Source organism: Mustela nigripes, chromosome 2, assembly GCF_022355385.1.
Source record: "Mustela nigripes isolate SB6536 chromosome 2, MUSNIG.SB6536, whole genome shotgun sequence".
Lineage (NCBI taxonomy): Eukaryota > Metazoa > Chordata > Mammalia > Carnivora > Mustelidae > Mustela > Mustela nigripes.
The window spans coordinates 62,194,244-62,212,559 of NC_081558.1; the positions used below are offsets into that span (position 1 = coordinate 62,194,244).

Here is an 18,316-nt window from a genome sequence, read left to right on the forward strand (position 1 = left end):
ACCCACATGAAATTCCATACACAGCCACATTTATATTTTGTTTAGTCAGATCCCTCTTTCCATCCACAAGGGTGAAAGACACTAAAATTAGGGTTCTTTCCTTTAAATCTGCCAGTGTATCATGTAGCAATATACAACATAGGCTCTAAAATCGCCTGCCCCTTAGGAATCCACCCAGCCTGAGATTCCAGATCTTTTAATGGGTAAATTAATCCTTTCTGCATTGTAAGCTATCCCCTGTGTGCTATTTAAGTAGTTTATAAAGTAAATCCAATCTTTCTATCAGTTTTCCTAAGACAACTGTATCTTTTCAGATATGAAGGAAAGAAATGGAAAGCTTGGGTCTGATGAAAAAACTACATGAAGCCAACACCATGACTAACTGGAAGCTCTCAGAGTGGTGGCCTCCAAAGGCAGATCACCACCACAATGCAAAAGGAAAAAATCAGAGAACTTCATCTTTACTTCTTTCTTTCTTTTTCCTTTCCCTTCCTTCCTCTTCCTTTCCTTCTCTTCCCCCCACCCCCAAGATTTATTGATTTATTTATTTGACAGAAGAGACAGCACAAGTAGGCAGAGAGGCAGGCAGAGGGAGAAGCAGGCTCCCCACTGGGCAGGGAGCCCGATGTGAGGCTCGAGCCCAGGACCCTGGCATCATGACCTGAGCCGAAGGCAGAGGCTTTAACCCACTGAGCCACCCAGGTGCCCCCATCTTTACGTTTTTTAATCTAAAATGTTAGAACAAAAAAATTAAGTTTCTAATATTTAATAAATAAACAGACTCTGGAAACCTCACATCATGTGTTATACACAGTATTTGAAGTTTCCTGAGGGAAGACAAGGAGCAATTCACAGACAAGGAGGCCACTGCCCTCCTTCCCTTGACTACTTTCAGTGTATGAGGAGCTAATGATGTCTGTGTGTGACTGATGATGGGCATTCACAGATTATAATACATAACTACAATAAAACCAACTCCCCAAATTCCTGATATTTGGAATGTTTCCATTGTTAACTTATTTTGCTGCTTAAAAGTCTGTATGATCCTTGAAAAGTTCTCTTACCTGCATACACTGAAAACTGTGAAAACAGAATTTCTAACTTGTTTTAAAAACTACCACAACATCAACCTTGTTACATAAGGCACTGCTCCACACCAATTTCTGCTTTCTTCCTCTACCCAGAAGACCGGCCACTGAAGTGCACTCCTGCTTTACCTGAGCTGTTTTTGCTGGCTCTGCTGGGGGTGGGGGAGAGACTTGAGTTGGCTGTGCAGGCATGTGCCCAGCTGGGTGAGGTAGATGAGCAGTAATCTGTTCTGGAACTTGGAGTAAAGTACCCACGGGATCAGTTGTTGGAAACAGCTGTAACAGAAACATACACACAGTGCTGCTTAGTTGAGTGGAAAAGGAGGCAGGTCTACTGATGGGCAAGCAGAGCCTCCCAGGGTGACATTTTCAAAGTAGTTTTTGTGTAGTTTACTGCCACATCCCTACCTCTCTTGAATACATCTATTTCAAATGGAAGTCAAATATTTCTACTAGGCCTTATTGTTTATAACAACTTTTTTGAGGTGTAATTCATATCCCACTAAATTCACCCACTCTTAAGTATACAACTGGATGATTTCTAGATGATGATGTTTCTAGCAAACATCACTACAATCTAGTTTTAGAACATTTTCATCAACTCAGAAAGTTCTCTTGTGCGCATTTACATTTAATTCCTGCTCCCACACCCAGCCCTAGGTGACCACTGACCTACTTTCGGTCCCCATCAGTTTGCCTTTTCCGGATCCTTCATATAAATAAAATGCATGCACTCTATTATGTCTGCCTTATTTCACTTAGCACAATGTTCTGAGGTTTAGCCATATTATAGCCCATAGTTTGCTTTAATTCCTTCATAATAAAATTTCATTGCATCATATTTATTTTTAACTACATCTATTCTATTTCCTTTGCCCAATAAAATAGCACCTCTAAGACACAGACTTAAGTAGTAAATCTTCTTCTACAGGAGCTACATTTTTCTAGGTCTGAAAACCTTCCACTACTTAAAAAGAAAGACAAGTAATCAGTGATTCATTAACGAATCTGAAATGCTTTTCAAAACAGATATAAAGCTTTATAACCAACACAGACATTATATATATATACTTTTGCATGTTTGAAATATTTTATAAATTTTAATTATGTAATGTGGGGACAAAAAACTGATGTTGAGTTGAAAATAAAATTAAACTATTCAAAATTATAAGTTGGTGAAAAAAATATAAAGTTGACTACAATTTAGAACTGAAAGAGAAAAAAACTGAAAGAGGTCTAATAGCTGATATTACATAAACAAAGTTAAGAGATAAAGTAGTATAATTTTGTGATCCTTTAGCTTCATAGAGAGGAAATTAAAAGTAACTCTGGTTCTGGATTTTGACAGAAAAACAGAACATTAAGATTACTTTTGAAAATGTTAACATTAAGTATTAGCATTATTTCAAAAGGAGCCTCCAAATTGCATACATGTGTTTACCTATAATAAGAACAGAAATGTTAGACAAAATCAAGAAATGAACTGATATGGAGAAACTGGAACCTTGTGCACTGCAGTGGGAGTGGAGAATGGTGCAGCCACTATGGAAAATGGTAAGGTGATTCCTCAAAAAAAAATTAAAAATAGAATGATCCCCTTCTGGATACAGACCCCCAAGAATTGAAAGCAGGAACTAAAACAAATATTTATTATGTAGCCATGTTCACAGTGGAATTATTCACAATAGCCCAGAGGTGAAAGCAAGCCAGTGTCCATCCAGTCAAACAGAGAAACAAATGTGGTAGATATATCCAATGGAATATTATTCAGTCTCAAAAAGGGAGGAAAGAAGGAAATTCTGACACATAATACATGGGTGAACCTAGAAGGCATTATGCTGGGTAAGATGAGCTGGTCACAAAGGACAAATACTCTGTGAGTCCACTTACATGAGGTATACAGAAAGCAGTAGAATTCAGACATAGTAGAGTTGTGGCTGCCAGGGGTAGGGGGTGGGAACATGGGATGATTGTTCTTCTCGAGAAGGACAGTGGATAGCTGCGCAACAGTGTGAATGTACTAAACGCTACTGAACTATACCCTTAAACATGGTGAAGATGTTAACTTTTATGTTATGTGTACTTCACCAGGGATTTCAAACCCAACGACAAAATAAGGAGTGCAGGAGTATGAGTATGAGACCTGAGAGTTCACGTGGGGGTGCTAATGAGGCAAAGGGACAATGATAAGATCATAGAACAACTCCGGATCAACTATAAAATGCCCTCTCCATCAACAGTGGAGAAACTAAGAATTAGTCAAGATAAAGTAAGAGTAAAAAATAATTTAAATTCTCAGAAGATTACAAGAAGAAATGTTATTTCTTGCACACACTTCATCTCTATCTCTGGCCAGCAGAGGCTAAATTTGGTACCACCCTCATTCGGGGATACAGGCTGTGGTGGCAGGAGCCAGAGAACCCAGGGAACAACAGAAGGGCTCTTCTTCCTGCTGGCATTTCCCTGACCAAAGCCACTGCTATGAGCATGAGTGACTTCAAGGGGTAGGGAGATGCAATTCCAATGTAGCAAGAAGAGCCAGAAATCCTAGTGAACTGCAGTTCTGCTATAAGGTGTCACGATACCAGCCTATAAATATGCTACAGTACAGTATTTTAGTCTTAATACAATGTGCACAAATCCTGTACATAACGGTGTGCAAAAATCGTATGCCATCCACACAAATCAAGTAGAAAAATAGGTACTTTTAAGCAACGGGGCAAAATCAAAATGATTTAAGGGGGCAAGACGTGTATCATTAAACCAAATACTGAGCTTGCAATGCGGACTGCCAGAAGGAAGAATGTATCACAGAATGTATCTCCAGAAATAATTGTTATCTTCAAAAAATGAGCATAAGGCAGGCCAGCCTAACAGGACTCTGTTTAGTAGGATTCCTATCACCAAAAGGCAAGAACTAAAGACAACAGAATCTACATGACAAAAAACAATGGGAGGCGGGGACCGGACAAAAAGAAAAAGTAGCATATGACAAATCCCTGGACAGATTGATGCAATAAGACGACTTTCCACATCAAGCTACCCAACCCAGAAAAGTAATTCATAAAATCAGGCAAGCAAGGAAGGAACAGCTTTCTGAGCCTTTAGGTTAATATTAAATGAGTGCAACAACACCAACTTACTGGAGAAGTCCTTTAAAACTCAGAATCAATACCTCCGGTGAAATCTGATTGCTATAAATTCCCATTCTCACTTAGGCCCATATAAAAAGATGTGCTTAACATTAAAACCAAACCAAAACAAAATGACTGGTTTTTTAATGATTCAAAAACCACAACTACTTACCTCAGAATTTGATAATGGTTCTTTCACTCGGGGAGACTAAAAGAAATACAAAAAAGGCTTATTAACTTAGGTTACTTGTAGTCAGTTCCAAACTGCACAGAATGTTGAAACGCAAGTAAACTCCATTTCATTCTGATCCATAAGTTAAGTCACTCGTAACTCTAGTGAGTTTTCTGGAAAAAGAAAATACCATGATACTATTGTATTTTTGTCCAGGTAGCCTTTAATACATCAATGTCTTATGGTATTTCAAAAGTTCACAACTTATATATATATATACTTTTGCATGTTTGAAATATTTGTTTTGTTGAGGTTTATTTGTTTTGTTGTTTTTTTAAATTTATTTGATACAGAGAGAGATCACAAGCAGGCAGAGAGCCAGGCAGAGAAAGAGAGGGAAGCAGGCTGCCTGCTGAGCAGAGAGCCCGATGTGGGGCTCCATCCCAGGACCATCAGATCATGACCTGAGCTGAAGGCAGAGGCTTAACCCACTGAGCCACCCAGGTGCCCCACAACTTGAGGTTTATAACCAAACATAATGGGACTGAGTTCTCAGGCAATAGGAGGTCACATTCTTCAAAGTACAATTCCTTCTACTAATGATGAACATACTATTTTTTAAATTTAAATTCAATTAGAAACAAAAAATACATAATTCTTTCAGATGTAGAGTTCAATAATTCATCAGTTGTGTTTAACATCCAGTGTTATCATGAACATATTATATATATAATATCCCAGACCAAATGTAAAGCCTTCAAGCTAATTATCCAACACATCTTCAAGGCAGAGTAATTCAGGTTATGGGATTTAATGAAGAAAACTCTTGAGTCAAAACTGAAAAACCAGTTGTAATCTGCTTTATGAACATCTAAGCTAAATTTATTTAGTAAATCATTACATCAGTGATTCTGGATACATGCAATTGGAGAATACAAAAACAAAACACAAAACAAAACAAAACACCCTTACCCTATATCTAAACAAATACCAATTTATGGTCAATGCTACCAAGTATCAAATTAGACTACCTAAAAGGTCAGATTATTCAGCTTAGGTTTTTGTGAATTTTCATCACCACTTTATTAAGGAGAATCAAGGTTCAGGTGATAACTAACATACCACAGCAACTATACTGGCCAAACCAAACCTTTAAAAAAAACTTAGTATTTGGAAATAATTTCAAACTTACAGAAAAGTTGTTAGAATGAGAATCATTAACCTTTCTTCCTTATTTGCTTTCCTATTTAAGATGTTCACTTTCTCTCTTTTTAAATAGATATACAATATATATTTAACCGGTCATGTTGTTCCTATACCATTTGAGAGTAAGTTGCATATGTCCTAGCTGCCTACCACTGAACAGTCACTGTGTATTTCAGAAGACAGAGATATCCTCTTATGTAAATTCACACTACTAAAGCTATCAACTTCAGTAAATTTCACAATAATGTCAATTTTAATCACCTTTAGTCAAGGCTTTTCCAAGTTCTCCAGTATGTAGTAATTATATTCCCCTTCCAACTAATGGCTATTTTGAAGAGACACTTCAAGACCCTGTAAATATCCTGCTCATCAAAAATTTCCCCTATATTTAGCAACGGCTGATGATCCTTGTCTGACCTAATCTTTATTGACTGCTTTATCATGGCTATAAAATGACGATATTCCTCTCCAATACTCTTCCACATTTACCAGTCAGCACTGGCAATTTACTATAATGAAGAATTAGCAACCCCCGCCCCGGCCCCCACTTATTTATCCATCTATTCATTATTGGCATGGATTCATGGATTCCAATTTTTAAAATGATTTACAATTAATTTATTACTACACTTAATGATTTTTGATAATTAAATTCTAATTTGGTGAGTGGAAGCTCATTCAACCTGGTGCACCTGTTATCAAATTATGACTTTCTTTTTTAATAAAAATAACCTTTTTCACAAAGAAGATATTCCAGATTCATCTTGTATTTTCGCCATGTAAGCCTCAGAATCATCCATTTCTCCAAGGAGCCTTCATTCTTTTAGTAGAGAATGACATTAAAGACCAAGATCTGGGCATAAAATGAGCTCAATATTACTGCTTTCCTGACTCTCTGCATACCTGATAATCTTTGATTAGATGCCGATGCTGTGAATATTACTTTGTTGCAAGCTGATAATTTTGTATTGCTATAAATCTTCTCAAGCTTTGTTCTGGAATACAGTAAAGTTACTTGGAAATGGCTTAAGCCTTTTGGATCTTGCTTTTATGAGCTGTTAGTTGGATCTGCAGCAGGGCTCAGTATAGGGCCATAAGCTCCCCAATACTTAGACCTAAGACCTTTCTGAGAACTCTACCCAATGCCTTGTGAATACAGGCTTCTCCACTGACTGGTGGGAAGAGGCACTGTTCTTGGCTCTCTGTGAGCAATGGGCACCGTCACCCAGTCTCAGGTGGTTTTCTCACATGTATTTCTTAAAGAGTATTCTGCTGTACACTCAAAAAGGAAGCTCTGTAGATTTCTAAACTTCTCTCTCTGTATAGCTCTCTCCTCCCTGGTACGCTACCTTATTGATTTCATCTGCCTTGGTATCCCTGGACCCTTAGCCTATTTCCTCAACTCAGGAAGCTGAGTTGAGGAAGCTATAATGAAGGGAATAATCAATCAAACAAAACTGCTCCACAACTGACATAAGTGTTAGAATGAGCAGGGAAGGACACTAACGTAGCTATTTTAACTATACTATAATTACTACATCTCCCATTATCTTCAAAAAGTAAGACATGAAGGTATAAAAATGAACAGACACAAAATCAAACTTAAAATATTTAATGTCTGTGATATAAATAGGACTGAATGGGATTAGCAGCATTAAGCACCGCAGAAGAAAAGATGAATGAACTTGAAAGCCAGCAACAGAAACTGCAAAATGGGACTGAGCAAAAAGAGAATTTTTTTTTTAAAGATTTTATTTATTTATTTGACAGAAATCACAAGTAGGCAGAGAGAGAAGGGGAAGCAGGCTCCCCGCCGAGAAGAGAGCCCGATGTGGGGTTCGATCCCAGGACCTCGAGATCATGACCCGAGCCGGAGGCAGAGGCTTTAACCCACTGAGCCACCCAGGTGCCCAAAAAGAGAATTTTTAAAGAATGAAAAGAAAATCAGTGAGCTGGCAATTTTAAAGCAGCTTAATATACAAGTTACTAGAGTCTCCAAAGTGCATGAAGGGCAGAAGAAAATATCTGAAAATATAATGGCTATAATGATGATAGTGTGCATTTTCAATGTAATTCAATTCAAACAAGACTTCCCTTTTACAAAAGAATTCATGTCCTCAAAAATAGTTACAGATTATGAGAAATACAGAATATTACTCATTTTGAGAACAAATTCTGTAATTTTCTAAGCTATTTACATACCAGTGTATTAGTTTATAAAAAAAGCTACTATAAGTATTTCAGAACTACAAAATTTTATTTTTGTTTATTTTTAAAGATTATTTACTTATTTATTTGAGTGACAGAGATAGCAAGAAAAAGCACAAATGGGGAGGAGAGGGAGAAGCAGACTTCCTGTGAGCTGGGAGCCCAATGCAGGGCTGTGATGAACCTCAAACATTAATATTTCCCATTTATATTTCTATTCCTGGGAATGAGTCCTAACAATCAACTTGAGGTATTAATTTTAGGAAAGAGTGGGGGGAGAAAAACAAAATGAGCTTTGTCTTCACTGCTTCAAGCAAACACATACACAGACAAACACAACCATCCAGGATATAGCAACTAAAGAAAGGTATACTATTCAGTGATCGCTTCTTCCTCAATGTTTAATCAATCATCAGTCCTATCCAGTGTACTCTCATCTCAGACACAGTCTAGACTTTGGCCATTTTTATATCCGTAAATATCATATTCAAACAGATGTGTCAGTCCACTCTTCCATGTAGGATTAAATGGGCTCCTACAGTTAATAACTTCTTCAAGGAAATTCTGTTATTAACACTTGTATTTTCTATGTTTTAGATGGTTAAGCTGAACAGAATCAGAGAATATCGTATCTCAGAGGCTTCAAACAAAAAGACAGAGCTCTATCTTAAGCACAGAGTTTAATAAGACTTACCCTGAGTTGTGAAATTGCTGCTTTCCCTTCCTCACTTTCTTCATCAAATTCGTCATCACTCCACTCCCAGCCGCCATCTTCTGTCTTATGAAGGCGGCCACTGGAACCTGGTACTCTCCGAACCTGCACATGAGGAAGAGAGATGTGGATTATGGTAGTGTTTGATATTTACTATATATACTGTATGTGTCTTGCACCCCTCCCTTGCTCTCTGTGCTCCACTACCTACCTGTCTTTACTCCAACCACTGACCTTCCCCTTCCCTATACATCTATACTCTTGGGCCCAAGCACCATCCAAATCCTTCCTATGTGAAGTCACAGACCAAATCTTATTAATGGTTTCATGTTGAGATTTGAAAAAATTTTCTTCAGCCCCCAAAATAAATAAACCCAAGACAGAAAAGATTCTGGCTTTTTCAAAATTTTAAATTTAAAAATCACAATTATACCTGCAGTTCCAAGAGCACTGTTATCTGTGCAAGTTTTGTTAAGAAAAACAGCAATCTTCTTTTATCCTCTTACTCACAGGGAACCACTTTCAACTCATTCCAGCATATTCTTTTTAAATTCATATTCCTCTAAGTAATGTGTTATTATTACCCCTTGATTCTTTGGTTTTAAGAATTACCTACTGGACTTCCCACTATTAAAGATGAGAATTTAACCCTATTATCAACCCCCCATAACTCTTTTCTCAAGATACAGTAAAATTTTGGTTAAATGAAAATTCAGTGTTTCCACCACATGATTTCATTAGTGAGACAGTTAAGCCTTATTTATATTACAATTACTTTTCTCTCTCCTGTAACTTTCTTATTTCCCTTGGAATTAATAATATTTGCTTATTTTCATGTACTTATCATATTTAGCCCCAAACTGTCTCCCAGTTGTGTAACTCTCCTCTCACCATATTCATATACATTAGGTACTTCTCAGGATCACCTTCTAGAGGAAGATGCTACCCCAGCCTCCTAATCTGCTCCAGCCTAAACTGGTTTCTCAGCTCTCCCTCTATCACCTGCCACATGACTTCCTCTTTCTCAGTTTAAGTACTTCCTGCATTATTAGCATGGCACACTAATTAAAGCCATGCATTTTTCAACTTTGATTCCATCCCCAGAACATATGGTTTACCTGGTTTAAAAAAAAAAAGTCTGGGTTAGTATAAATCATTTTCTTTCATAACGCTGTATGTAACTGCTTTGCTATGACCTGGCTTATAGGGGAGCAACTGACATCATTATGATATCCAACACCATCCATGATCTTTCCCCCTTCTCTGGAAACTAGAGAACCCTCTTTTTGCCTCTAGTATTCCAGCAATGTGTCTTAGTGCTGGTCTATTTCCATTCATTCTGCTACGTACTTGTGCTTTTTTAGTCTGGAAATTTGTGACTATCCATTTGGAAATTTCTCTTGAATTATTTTTTTCAGTGATTCTCTTTCTTCTATTTTCCTCCATTCTGCTTTCCTGGAACTTATTTACTCAAAATTGAACCTTCTCAAATGATCCTCTAACGCTCTTGTCTTTTTTCTTCTGTTATTTATCTCTTGGCGTTTGGGGCTCTATTTTCTGGGAAATTTTCTTAGCTTTACCATACAACCATATTAACTATTTTCATTTCTTCTATAATATTTTCCACTTCTTTTCTTTTTTTTTTTAAAGATTTTATTTATTCATTTGATAGAGAGAGATCACAAGCAGGCAGAGAGGCAGGCAGAGAAAGAGAGAGGGAAGCAGGCTCCCTGCTGAGCAGAGAGCCCGATGCGGGACTCGATCCCAGGACCCTGAGATCATGACCTGAGCCGAAGGCAATGGCTTAACCCACTGAGCCACCCAGGCGCCCAATATTTTCCACTTCTAAGAGCTTTTTGTTCATGGTGGTGTCAGTGTCCAAATGCTCCTTTTTAAAGTACCAGCTCTGTTAAGATAAAATTCATATACCATATAATTGACCCATTTAAGGTTCAATTGTTTTTAATATATTCCATGTTGTGTAACCATCTCCATAATTAAATCTAGATCACTTTCTTCATTGCTCCACATGGCAAAAACAACACTCCAGACCCATTAGTAGTTACTGCCCATTTCCATATAATCCCAGTCCTGGGTAACCTTGAGTCTACGCTCTGTCTCTATACATTTGCTTATTCTGGACATTTCACATAAACAGAATAATATGTGGTCTTTTGTAAGTAGCTTCCATGATTAGCATAATGTTTTAAAGGTTTATCCATGCTATGACATGCATCAGTACTTCATTTCTTTTTATTGCTCAATAATATTCTATCATATATTAGTACTTCATTTTTTTAAAGATTTTTATTTATTTATTTGACAGAGAGAGAAAGATCACAAGTAGGCAGAGAGGCAGGCAGAGAGAGAGGAGGAAGTAGGGTCCCTGCTGAGCAGAGAGCCAGATGCGGGGCTCGATCCCAGGACCCTGAGATCACGACCTGAGCCGAAGGTAGAGGCTTTAACACACTAAGCCACACAGGTGCCCCCAGAACTTCATTTTTAATTGCTGAATAATGTTCTATATTATGGACACATGACATTTTATATATCCATTCATCTACAGATGGATAATCAGGCTATTTCCACTTTTTAGTTATTATGAATAATGCTGCTGGGAATATTCATGTACATAGCTTTGTGTGTACATGTGCTCAATTCTCCCAAGTAGGCCTCGAACAGAATTTCTGGGTCATATGGCAGCTTTGTTTTGTGTTTTTAGAAACTGCCAGACTACTTTCTGAAGTGGTTGCACCATTTCACATTTTCATCATTAGTGTGTGAAGGTTCCAATTTCCTTAATCTTTATCACAGTTACTACTGTGTCTTTTTTTTATTACAGTCATCCTAATGGGTCTTCATTGTTTTCTGCGTAATGTGAGGAAAGGGCTGAACTTCACAACTCACTCTGGTAGCTACAGACAGTGACTTAACAGAGTCTAGAATTAATTAATCAATTGTGTAACATACCTTTTCGTTCTAGTAGACAGCACACCTAGACATACTGCAGGCTAATATTTTTTGAATGAATATATCAAAGAATACTAAAGAGAGGGTTGGAAAAACTGAGTAACACTTAAAAAAAGCATTTTTAACACATACATAACATAACAAAGCATTTTTTACCATATACTTTCAAAATGCAGAAGTAAATTTAACCAATTTCCTAAGAAACCAGAGTAAAATCTCCATTTACCTTCTTAGCTCTTTCAGAAATAGTTGGTGCTCTCTGCAGTATTTTTTCTTGAAGAAATTCTTTATTCTGGAGAGGAAAAGTAAGTTTTCTTCTTACAAGTTTTTATTGAACCAAAGAAGCTGACACAAATATTCACTACAATTAAAATGTGATATAGTAACTGTTTTATAAAGAAGTTTGAAGAAAGTTTCGATTCTTTTTTCTTTAATTCTAAAGCTCCTTTAGAAAAGGAGTTTCACAAATCGAGTTTCACAGATTGAAACAAAGCTTTACTGTACTGTATGAGCCATTATATATGAGAAGTTTGCTTTACCATATCTCCTTCAGGATCATGGTCCCACATTTTCAACTACAGTAACATCCCACTTATCTATTCCTCTTTGGGAAATGAGATGTTAACTAACTCAGTAGCAAACTCTAAAATGAGAGTTGAGTATTTTTCATAGATTATATTACTATTGGCGAAATTTAGTATCAATTGTTCCTGTTAAAATTTAATCTGATGTTCAAATTAATTTATACGAAAAATACATTTACTAATTCTAAAGCATGTGTCTTAATTACCAAAGGTCATAGAGATAATGCCCCCAGCAATTATCTGATCTACCCTCATTTTTCCAAACATCACTTTAAGAAAAAGCAACTTCTTAGCAGTAAATCTAATTAGGCAATGAGGAGGATTACATGAACACATAAAATCAAAAGAATTTCTTACCTTTGCTTTTTGGAAAAATTTGTGCCTTAACAGTTCTGCTGCTGTTGGTCTAAAACCAGAAAAGAATGTTTTAATAGTTAATTCAAGTGTAATTGTGGGTTTCCATCTTCAAAAATGAGAAAAGGATTTCTTGAGCAGCGAGATATAATCTCAGTGTTCTCCACTTTCCTTAACGGGCTAAAAAGCAAAAAGCAGGATAAACTAACTCGGTACGAGACACGGAGTAGAGAAGAAAACTCAAACAGAAATGATCTGATAACTATTACAGATCCTTTGCAAAATTCATTAGTGAAATGTTTATTCTGAAATCATTACTTCTTCGTGGCTTTCAATATATTTGCTATTATTTTGCCAAGAAATATCATTTCCCAAAAACAGTGGGTAGTATCTACTTTAACAAGGCATAAAAATACATGTAACCTCACAAAGAGGAAATGGACCAACTCAAGTCCTGTGCCTCTTGACACATGCCAGCTTGCCAGCCTTCAACTTAGAAAACTACAGTCTTGGGGCGCCTGGGTGGCTCAGTTGGTTGGACAACTGTCTTCGGCTCAGGTCATGATCCTGGAGTCCCAGGATCGAGTCCCACATCAGGCTCCCAGCTCCATGGGAAGTCTGCTTCTCCTTCTGACCTTCTCCTCACTCATGTTCTCTCTCACTGTCTCTCTTTCAAATAAATAAATAAAATCTTTAAAAAAATAAAAAAAAATTAAAAAAAGAAAACTACAGTCTTAAAAATAAATCTAACAATTATCTTTAAAAAAAATTGAAGATTCTGAAAGTAATGTATATATTCAATATATATATTGAATCTATACTCAGTTTTTTGCTCGATTGTACAGTCTTTCTTTGCTTGAATAAAGGCATCATCATTGTCAATTATACAAACTCGTAAGTAGTATGACAGGGAATAAAGAATAAACAATACTACACTTAAGACATTGGACCTGATTACACCATACACCTACCAGGTAACCCTCAGCAAATCTCTTCTCCAAGGTTCTGTATAACCTGGTCAAGTTCCTGCAGGCAGTGTTCTAAAACATTACTGTACAATATAATAAGCTAGGACTTTCAAAACAAATCCCGAGGCCCATAGCAATTAAAGCAGAATATGTGGGGGCAAACCCACACATCATTAGTTTTTAAAACTCCCTGAGTGATTCTAATGTACGCTCACACTTAAGAACCAGGGCCTCAGAGGACTATTGTACAGTTTAAGAGAAGAGATGTAAAAGTGCTATGCAAACTGAAAGCAGACATTATCCTTCCTATTTTCTCATTCAATGAAGATTTCAGTATGTTCAATAGTTTGCACCACATTGCTTTATATGATTAATACTTTTCTTCTGAGTTCATTTCCTTCTTTCTAGTGTACCATTTCTAGGACTTCTTTAAGTGATATACACGACTGGAAACTCAATTTTTGTCTTTAAAAAATCTTAATTTCATGCTTATTCTTGAATAATAGTTTGGCTAGACTAGGAATTCTGCATTGTTATTTTCTCTCAGAACTGTTCCAGTATATTCTGGCCTTAACTGTCATTAGGAAAGTGGCTGTCAGTCTACCTGCTATATTCCTCAGTCAGTAATCTGCCCCCTTAGCTTGCATTTAACAGATTCTCTTTGCCTTTGAATCCAGCAGTTTAAGAGACTTGTGTACAAATGGGAAAAGGGAAATACTGCTTGGAATTGGTGGAGGGATGGTTCTTTAACCCGAGACTATAAGTATTTCATCAATTCTAGAAAATTCTCAGCCATTATTGCTTTAAATATTGCTTCTCCTGATCTCCCTAATCTCTCCTTAAAGTCTACAGACACATATACATGTATATGTGTGTGCACACACACACTGAACCTTCCCATTCTATCCCCCAAATATTCATCTTTCTTTTTATATTTCCATTTTTATTTTTTTTAAAGATTATTTATTTATTTATTTGACAGAGAGAGATGACAAGCAGGCAGAGAGGCAGGCAGAGAGAGGAAGAAGCAGGCTCCCTGCTGAGCAGAGAGCCCAATGTGGGGCTCGATCCCAGGACCCTGAGACCATGACCGGAGCCAAAGGCAGCTGCTTAACCCACTGAGCCACCCAGGCGCCCCTATATTTCCATTTTTTAAAAATTCTTTCTGTGCTTCATTCTGAGCAATTTCCTCAGTACAGTGTGATTAAGTAAGAGCAGAAAGTCCTCAGTCAAATTGTATGGGTTGGAATTCTAGCTCCAACATTTATTAACTGTGTGACTTTGGGCAATGTTACTTAACCACTCTGTGATTCAGTTTCTTCATTTGTAAAACAGGAAAAATAATAGCACCCTCCTCATACAAGTACTGTAAAACTTAAATGAGATGATGTATGTTGTCAGTTTACAGAAGTGCCTGGTAACTTGATTAGTAGTCAACAATTATCTCTTTTTTGTTTTATTGGCTGTTCTATTTAACCAATCCACTGAAGTTTTGTTTCCTTTTTAACTTCGGAATGTTCTAAACAAGGTGTAATTTTAGTTTACAAGCTGGAAATAAGATGTTTTACAGCTTCTTTTTCTTTTGAAATAATTTTAGGCTTATAGAAGAGATGCAAAGATAATATCGAGGTCCTACATACCTGTCACCAGCTTCCCCCAATGTTAACATTTTACATAACTGTGATATAATTATCAAGAAATTAACTAAAAATATTAACATTGCTACAGACTTTAAAATATTAATACTGGTACCACATTCTAAACTATAAACTTTATTCAGGTTTCCCCAGTTTTTGCACTAACATCCTTTCTCTGCTCCAGGATCCAATCCAGAACATCATTTTGTTTTTAGTCTTTGTGTCTCCTTTATCTCCTCCAACCTGTGCCACTTTCTCAGTCACCCCTTTCCTCACTCTAAAGGAGTGGTGGTCAGGGAGTTTCCAGCATATTCCTCAATTTGGCTTTGTCTATGTTTTCTCATTACAAACTGAAGTTAAAGATCTGGGGAAGAAATACCTCAGGAGTGCTATGTCCTGCACCTGGTATCAATATCTGGGAGTATGGAATAATAAGTATGTCTTACTACTGCTAATGCTAACCTGGATCACTTGTGAAGGAGGTGTCCACTTTCAAATTTTAGTTATTGTATTTTTCATTTCTAGTAGCTCCATTTGTTTTGTCTTCTTGGTCATACTCATATTCTCTTCCTACAGTTTTGATTTCCTCCATTAGGATTTTAATTACTTTAAATATACTTATAACTTTTCAGGTATCTTTGCATTATCCAAAGTTCTTGGAGCACTAATCCTTCTGCTTGCTGTGTCTGCTGACTCTGACCTGCTGTGTAGCATTTTACTATGTGTTTTATAATTTCAGCTTCTGGTCCCTTCAGTGGAGCATTATTTGCAGGAATCTCATGGATCTGGAATTTAGAACAATTCGAATGGTATAGTTTTCTAATTGCTTCTGCCAGAAATAAAACTGGCTTGGCAAAACGTATTTTATTCTCTAATCTTGTGGGCTCCTGGATAATATGGGCCATATAAATTCCGATTGTCAACTTATGGAATGTCTAGGTCAGAGGACTGGATTATTCAGGAGAAATTCTGTTGTGTCTTTGTGATGATGGACCATATTTTGTTTTCCAGTCTGTCTTCTTACTCAAAAGACAGACTTGTAAAGGTCCCAGCCATAAGCAGGGATCTCAGTTCAGAATCCGCATTGGCTGGGCCAGTATCTCATTTTCCCCACCTGGAAATCCGAAATCTAACTGAGTATGTCATTGGAATGAAAAGTGTCCCACTAAGGGTGGCCCAGGATCAGTTCATGATATATCTTCTCTGAATTAGGTCATCCTCATCATTTCTAGCACCTGAGGTGGAAGCTTATCTCTGGGTTTGGTTTTTAAGTTTCATAAATTTATTCAGCACTTCTGGGTATTTGTGACCAAAAAATCCTGTTATTTTAGTCAGTTAACTAAGCTAAAGCCAAAGTATTCCCTGTTTTTTTAATACTAATTTATTCAGAAAAAGAAAAAAAAGTTCTAATAGCACAGGTTTGAACTTTGCTACCTGTTTTTCTTCTCCTTCCCAGTATTTCAAACAGTAAATTCTGAAGCCCCATGAAATATACTAAGGACGTGACTAAGGGTATCATTTAAAATCTATTACTTTTGTTGACTGTTAGAGAAACCAAAATTTAAAAACTCTTAGTGCTAAAAAACTGAGTAGAATATATGTGTGAAACAGAAAAATGACATACAGTGGAAACAGTCCTAGGTAAAGAATCAGGAGTTTTGGACTCAAGTCCTACCTCAATGACTAGGTAGCTGACTGACCTTAAAGATAAAAGGTTGTACTCAATGACTTCCAACACCATTTGATCTGTTTAATTCATAAAGATACAGACACTAGATGATCATGTTTATTCACTTACTTGCCTTCCAATCTGTCTAGTGTTAACAAGTAAGTGCTCTGCATTTTTGGTCCACTCATCAAAATATCTTTCCTTTAAGGAAATATTATGATTGTTTGGTATTACATATAACATTTTTTTGTGTATCTCCTTTGTTATTAAAATTGTAAACAGCATCAAAATATTTGTTTGCTTATGACTTTTAAATGCATTAAAAACAAGCCTTCCCACTAACATATTTTATTAACACAGAATTCACAAAACACAAATATATGAAAAATGAGCCAGGAACTAGCTGAAGTATTAGAGTACACCTTATACTAAAGTACACTATATACTAAAGAAGGGAGAAAGTAATTCATTCATTTCCAATCTAGTGTAACAGTCCCTGTATATATTTTTTAAAGTTTATATTTAAATAAATACAAATGCATTTGAATATGCACAAATAACTTCCTGCACATGAATGTATGTATCTAATACTTAGACATCCCACAATGGTTTCCAGTATTAGGTGAAGAGAAATGTAAGCTTTATCTCATATTTTACCTTTTTTCTGGATCCTTTTGAAGGCACAATGAAATCATTTTCCTAAATGATTTTCCATATTTTTTCAGCATTTCTTTGTCTTGAACACCAGTTTCCAAAGAAGGAGGATCATTTTGTAGTGTCAGCATTAAAACCTGGAAAATTTTTCAATACGAAATTTCTGATGCCTCATTAAGTTAAATATTGTGGTCAACATTCTTCAATATAGACAACCTCCCAATATATAAGCAGTTCACTCTAGACCAGTTATTTGGACACAGAGTTATTTAGGTGTTTTCCACACAAGTAATATCCTACAGATAGTTGGTTTCCCAGGTAAAGTGGCTGCAAGGGTTCAACTGTATCAGCACTGAATGCCCTTTAGTAAGAACCCTTTCTTCATGCCCTCTGTCCCCATTCTTATACTGCCAAACTACCTGCAAAAAAATTAAAATCAGGGATGCCTGAGTGGCACAGTTGGTTAAGGGTCCCACATCAGGCTCCTTGCTCAGCGGGGAGCCTGCTTTTCCCTCTGTCTGTTCTGCGTGCTGCTTCCCCTGCTTGTTCTCTCTCTCTCTCTATGTCACAAATAAACAAATAAATCTTTTTAAAAAAGTCTTTATCTTAAAAAAAAAAAAACTTTACAAAACAGTTAAAATCACAGCAAATTTAAAAATAAAATACCATCAAGTAATAAATAAATAAAACCATAGCAAAATTTAAAATGTCATCTTGCTGATTCTACCTATTCATGGCTCTGTTGGAACATGACCCCTTGTAATCTGGCCTTCTCTTCCCAGAACTCCTCAGCCACTCCTTACTTTTTCTTCTTAATTAACATATAACATATTGTTTCAGGGGTACAGGTCTGTGAATCATCATCTTACACAATTCACAGCACTCACCACAGCACATACCCTCCCCAATGTCCATCACTCAGCCACTCTATCCCTCCCTCACCCTGTCGCCCCCACCCCA

At 36.7% G+C, this 18,316-nt stretch overlaps 1 protein-coding gene across 3 annotated transcripts in view; it reads right to left on the bottom strand.

The window, feature by feature from the left end:
• The window catches only part of OXSR1 (oxidative stress responsive kinase 1), a 104,751-nt gene that overhangs the window by 9,879 nt on the left and 76,556 nt on the right, over positions 1-18,316 (bottom strand). For all 3 annotated transcript variants that reach the window (XM_059390547.1, XM_059390546.1, XM_059390548.1), the window contains 6 exons: positions 17,360-17,493; positions 12,432-12,480; positions 11,717-11,782; positions 8,503-8,625; positions 4,395-4,430; positions 1,218-1,364 (listed from right to left, as the gene is read on the bottom strand). In XM_059390547.1, the coding sequence (XP_059246530.1) occupies positions 1,218-1,364; positions 4,395-4,430; positions 8,503-8,625; positions 11,717-11,782; positions 12,432-12,480; positions 17,360-17,493 (555 nt within the window). The remainder of the gene's footprint in view (positions 1-1,217; positions 1,365-4,394; positions 4,431-8,502; positions 8,626-11,716; positions 11,783-12,431; positions 12,481-17,359; positions 17,494-18,316) is intronic.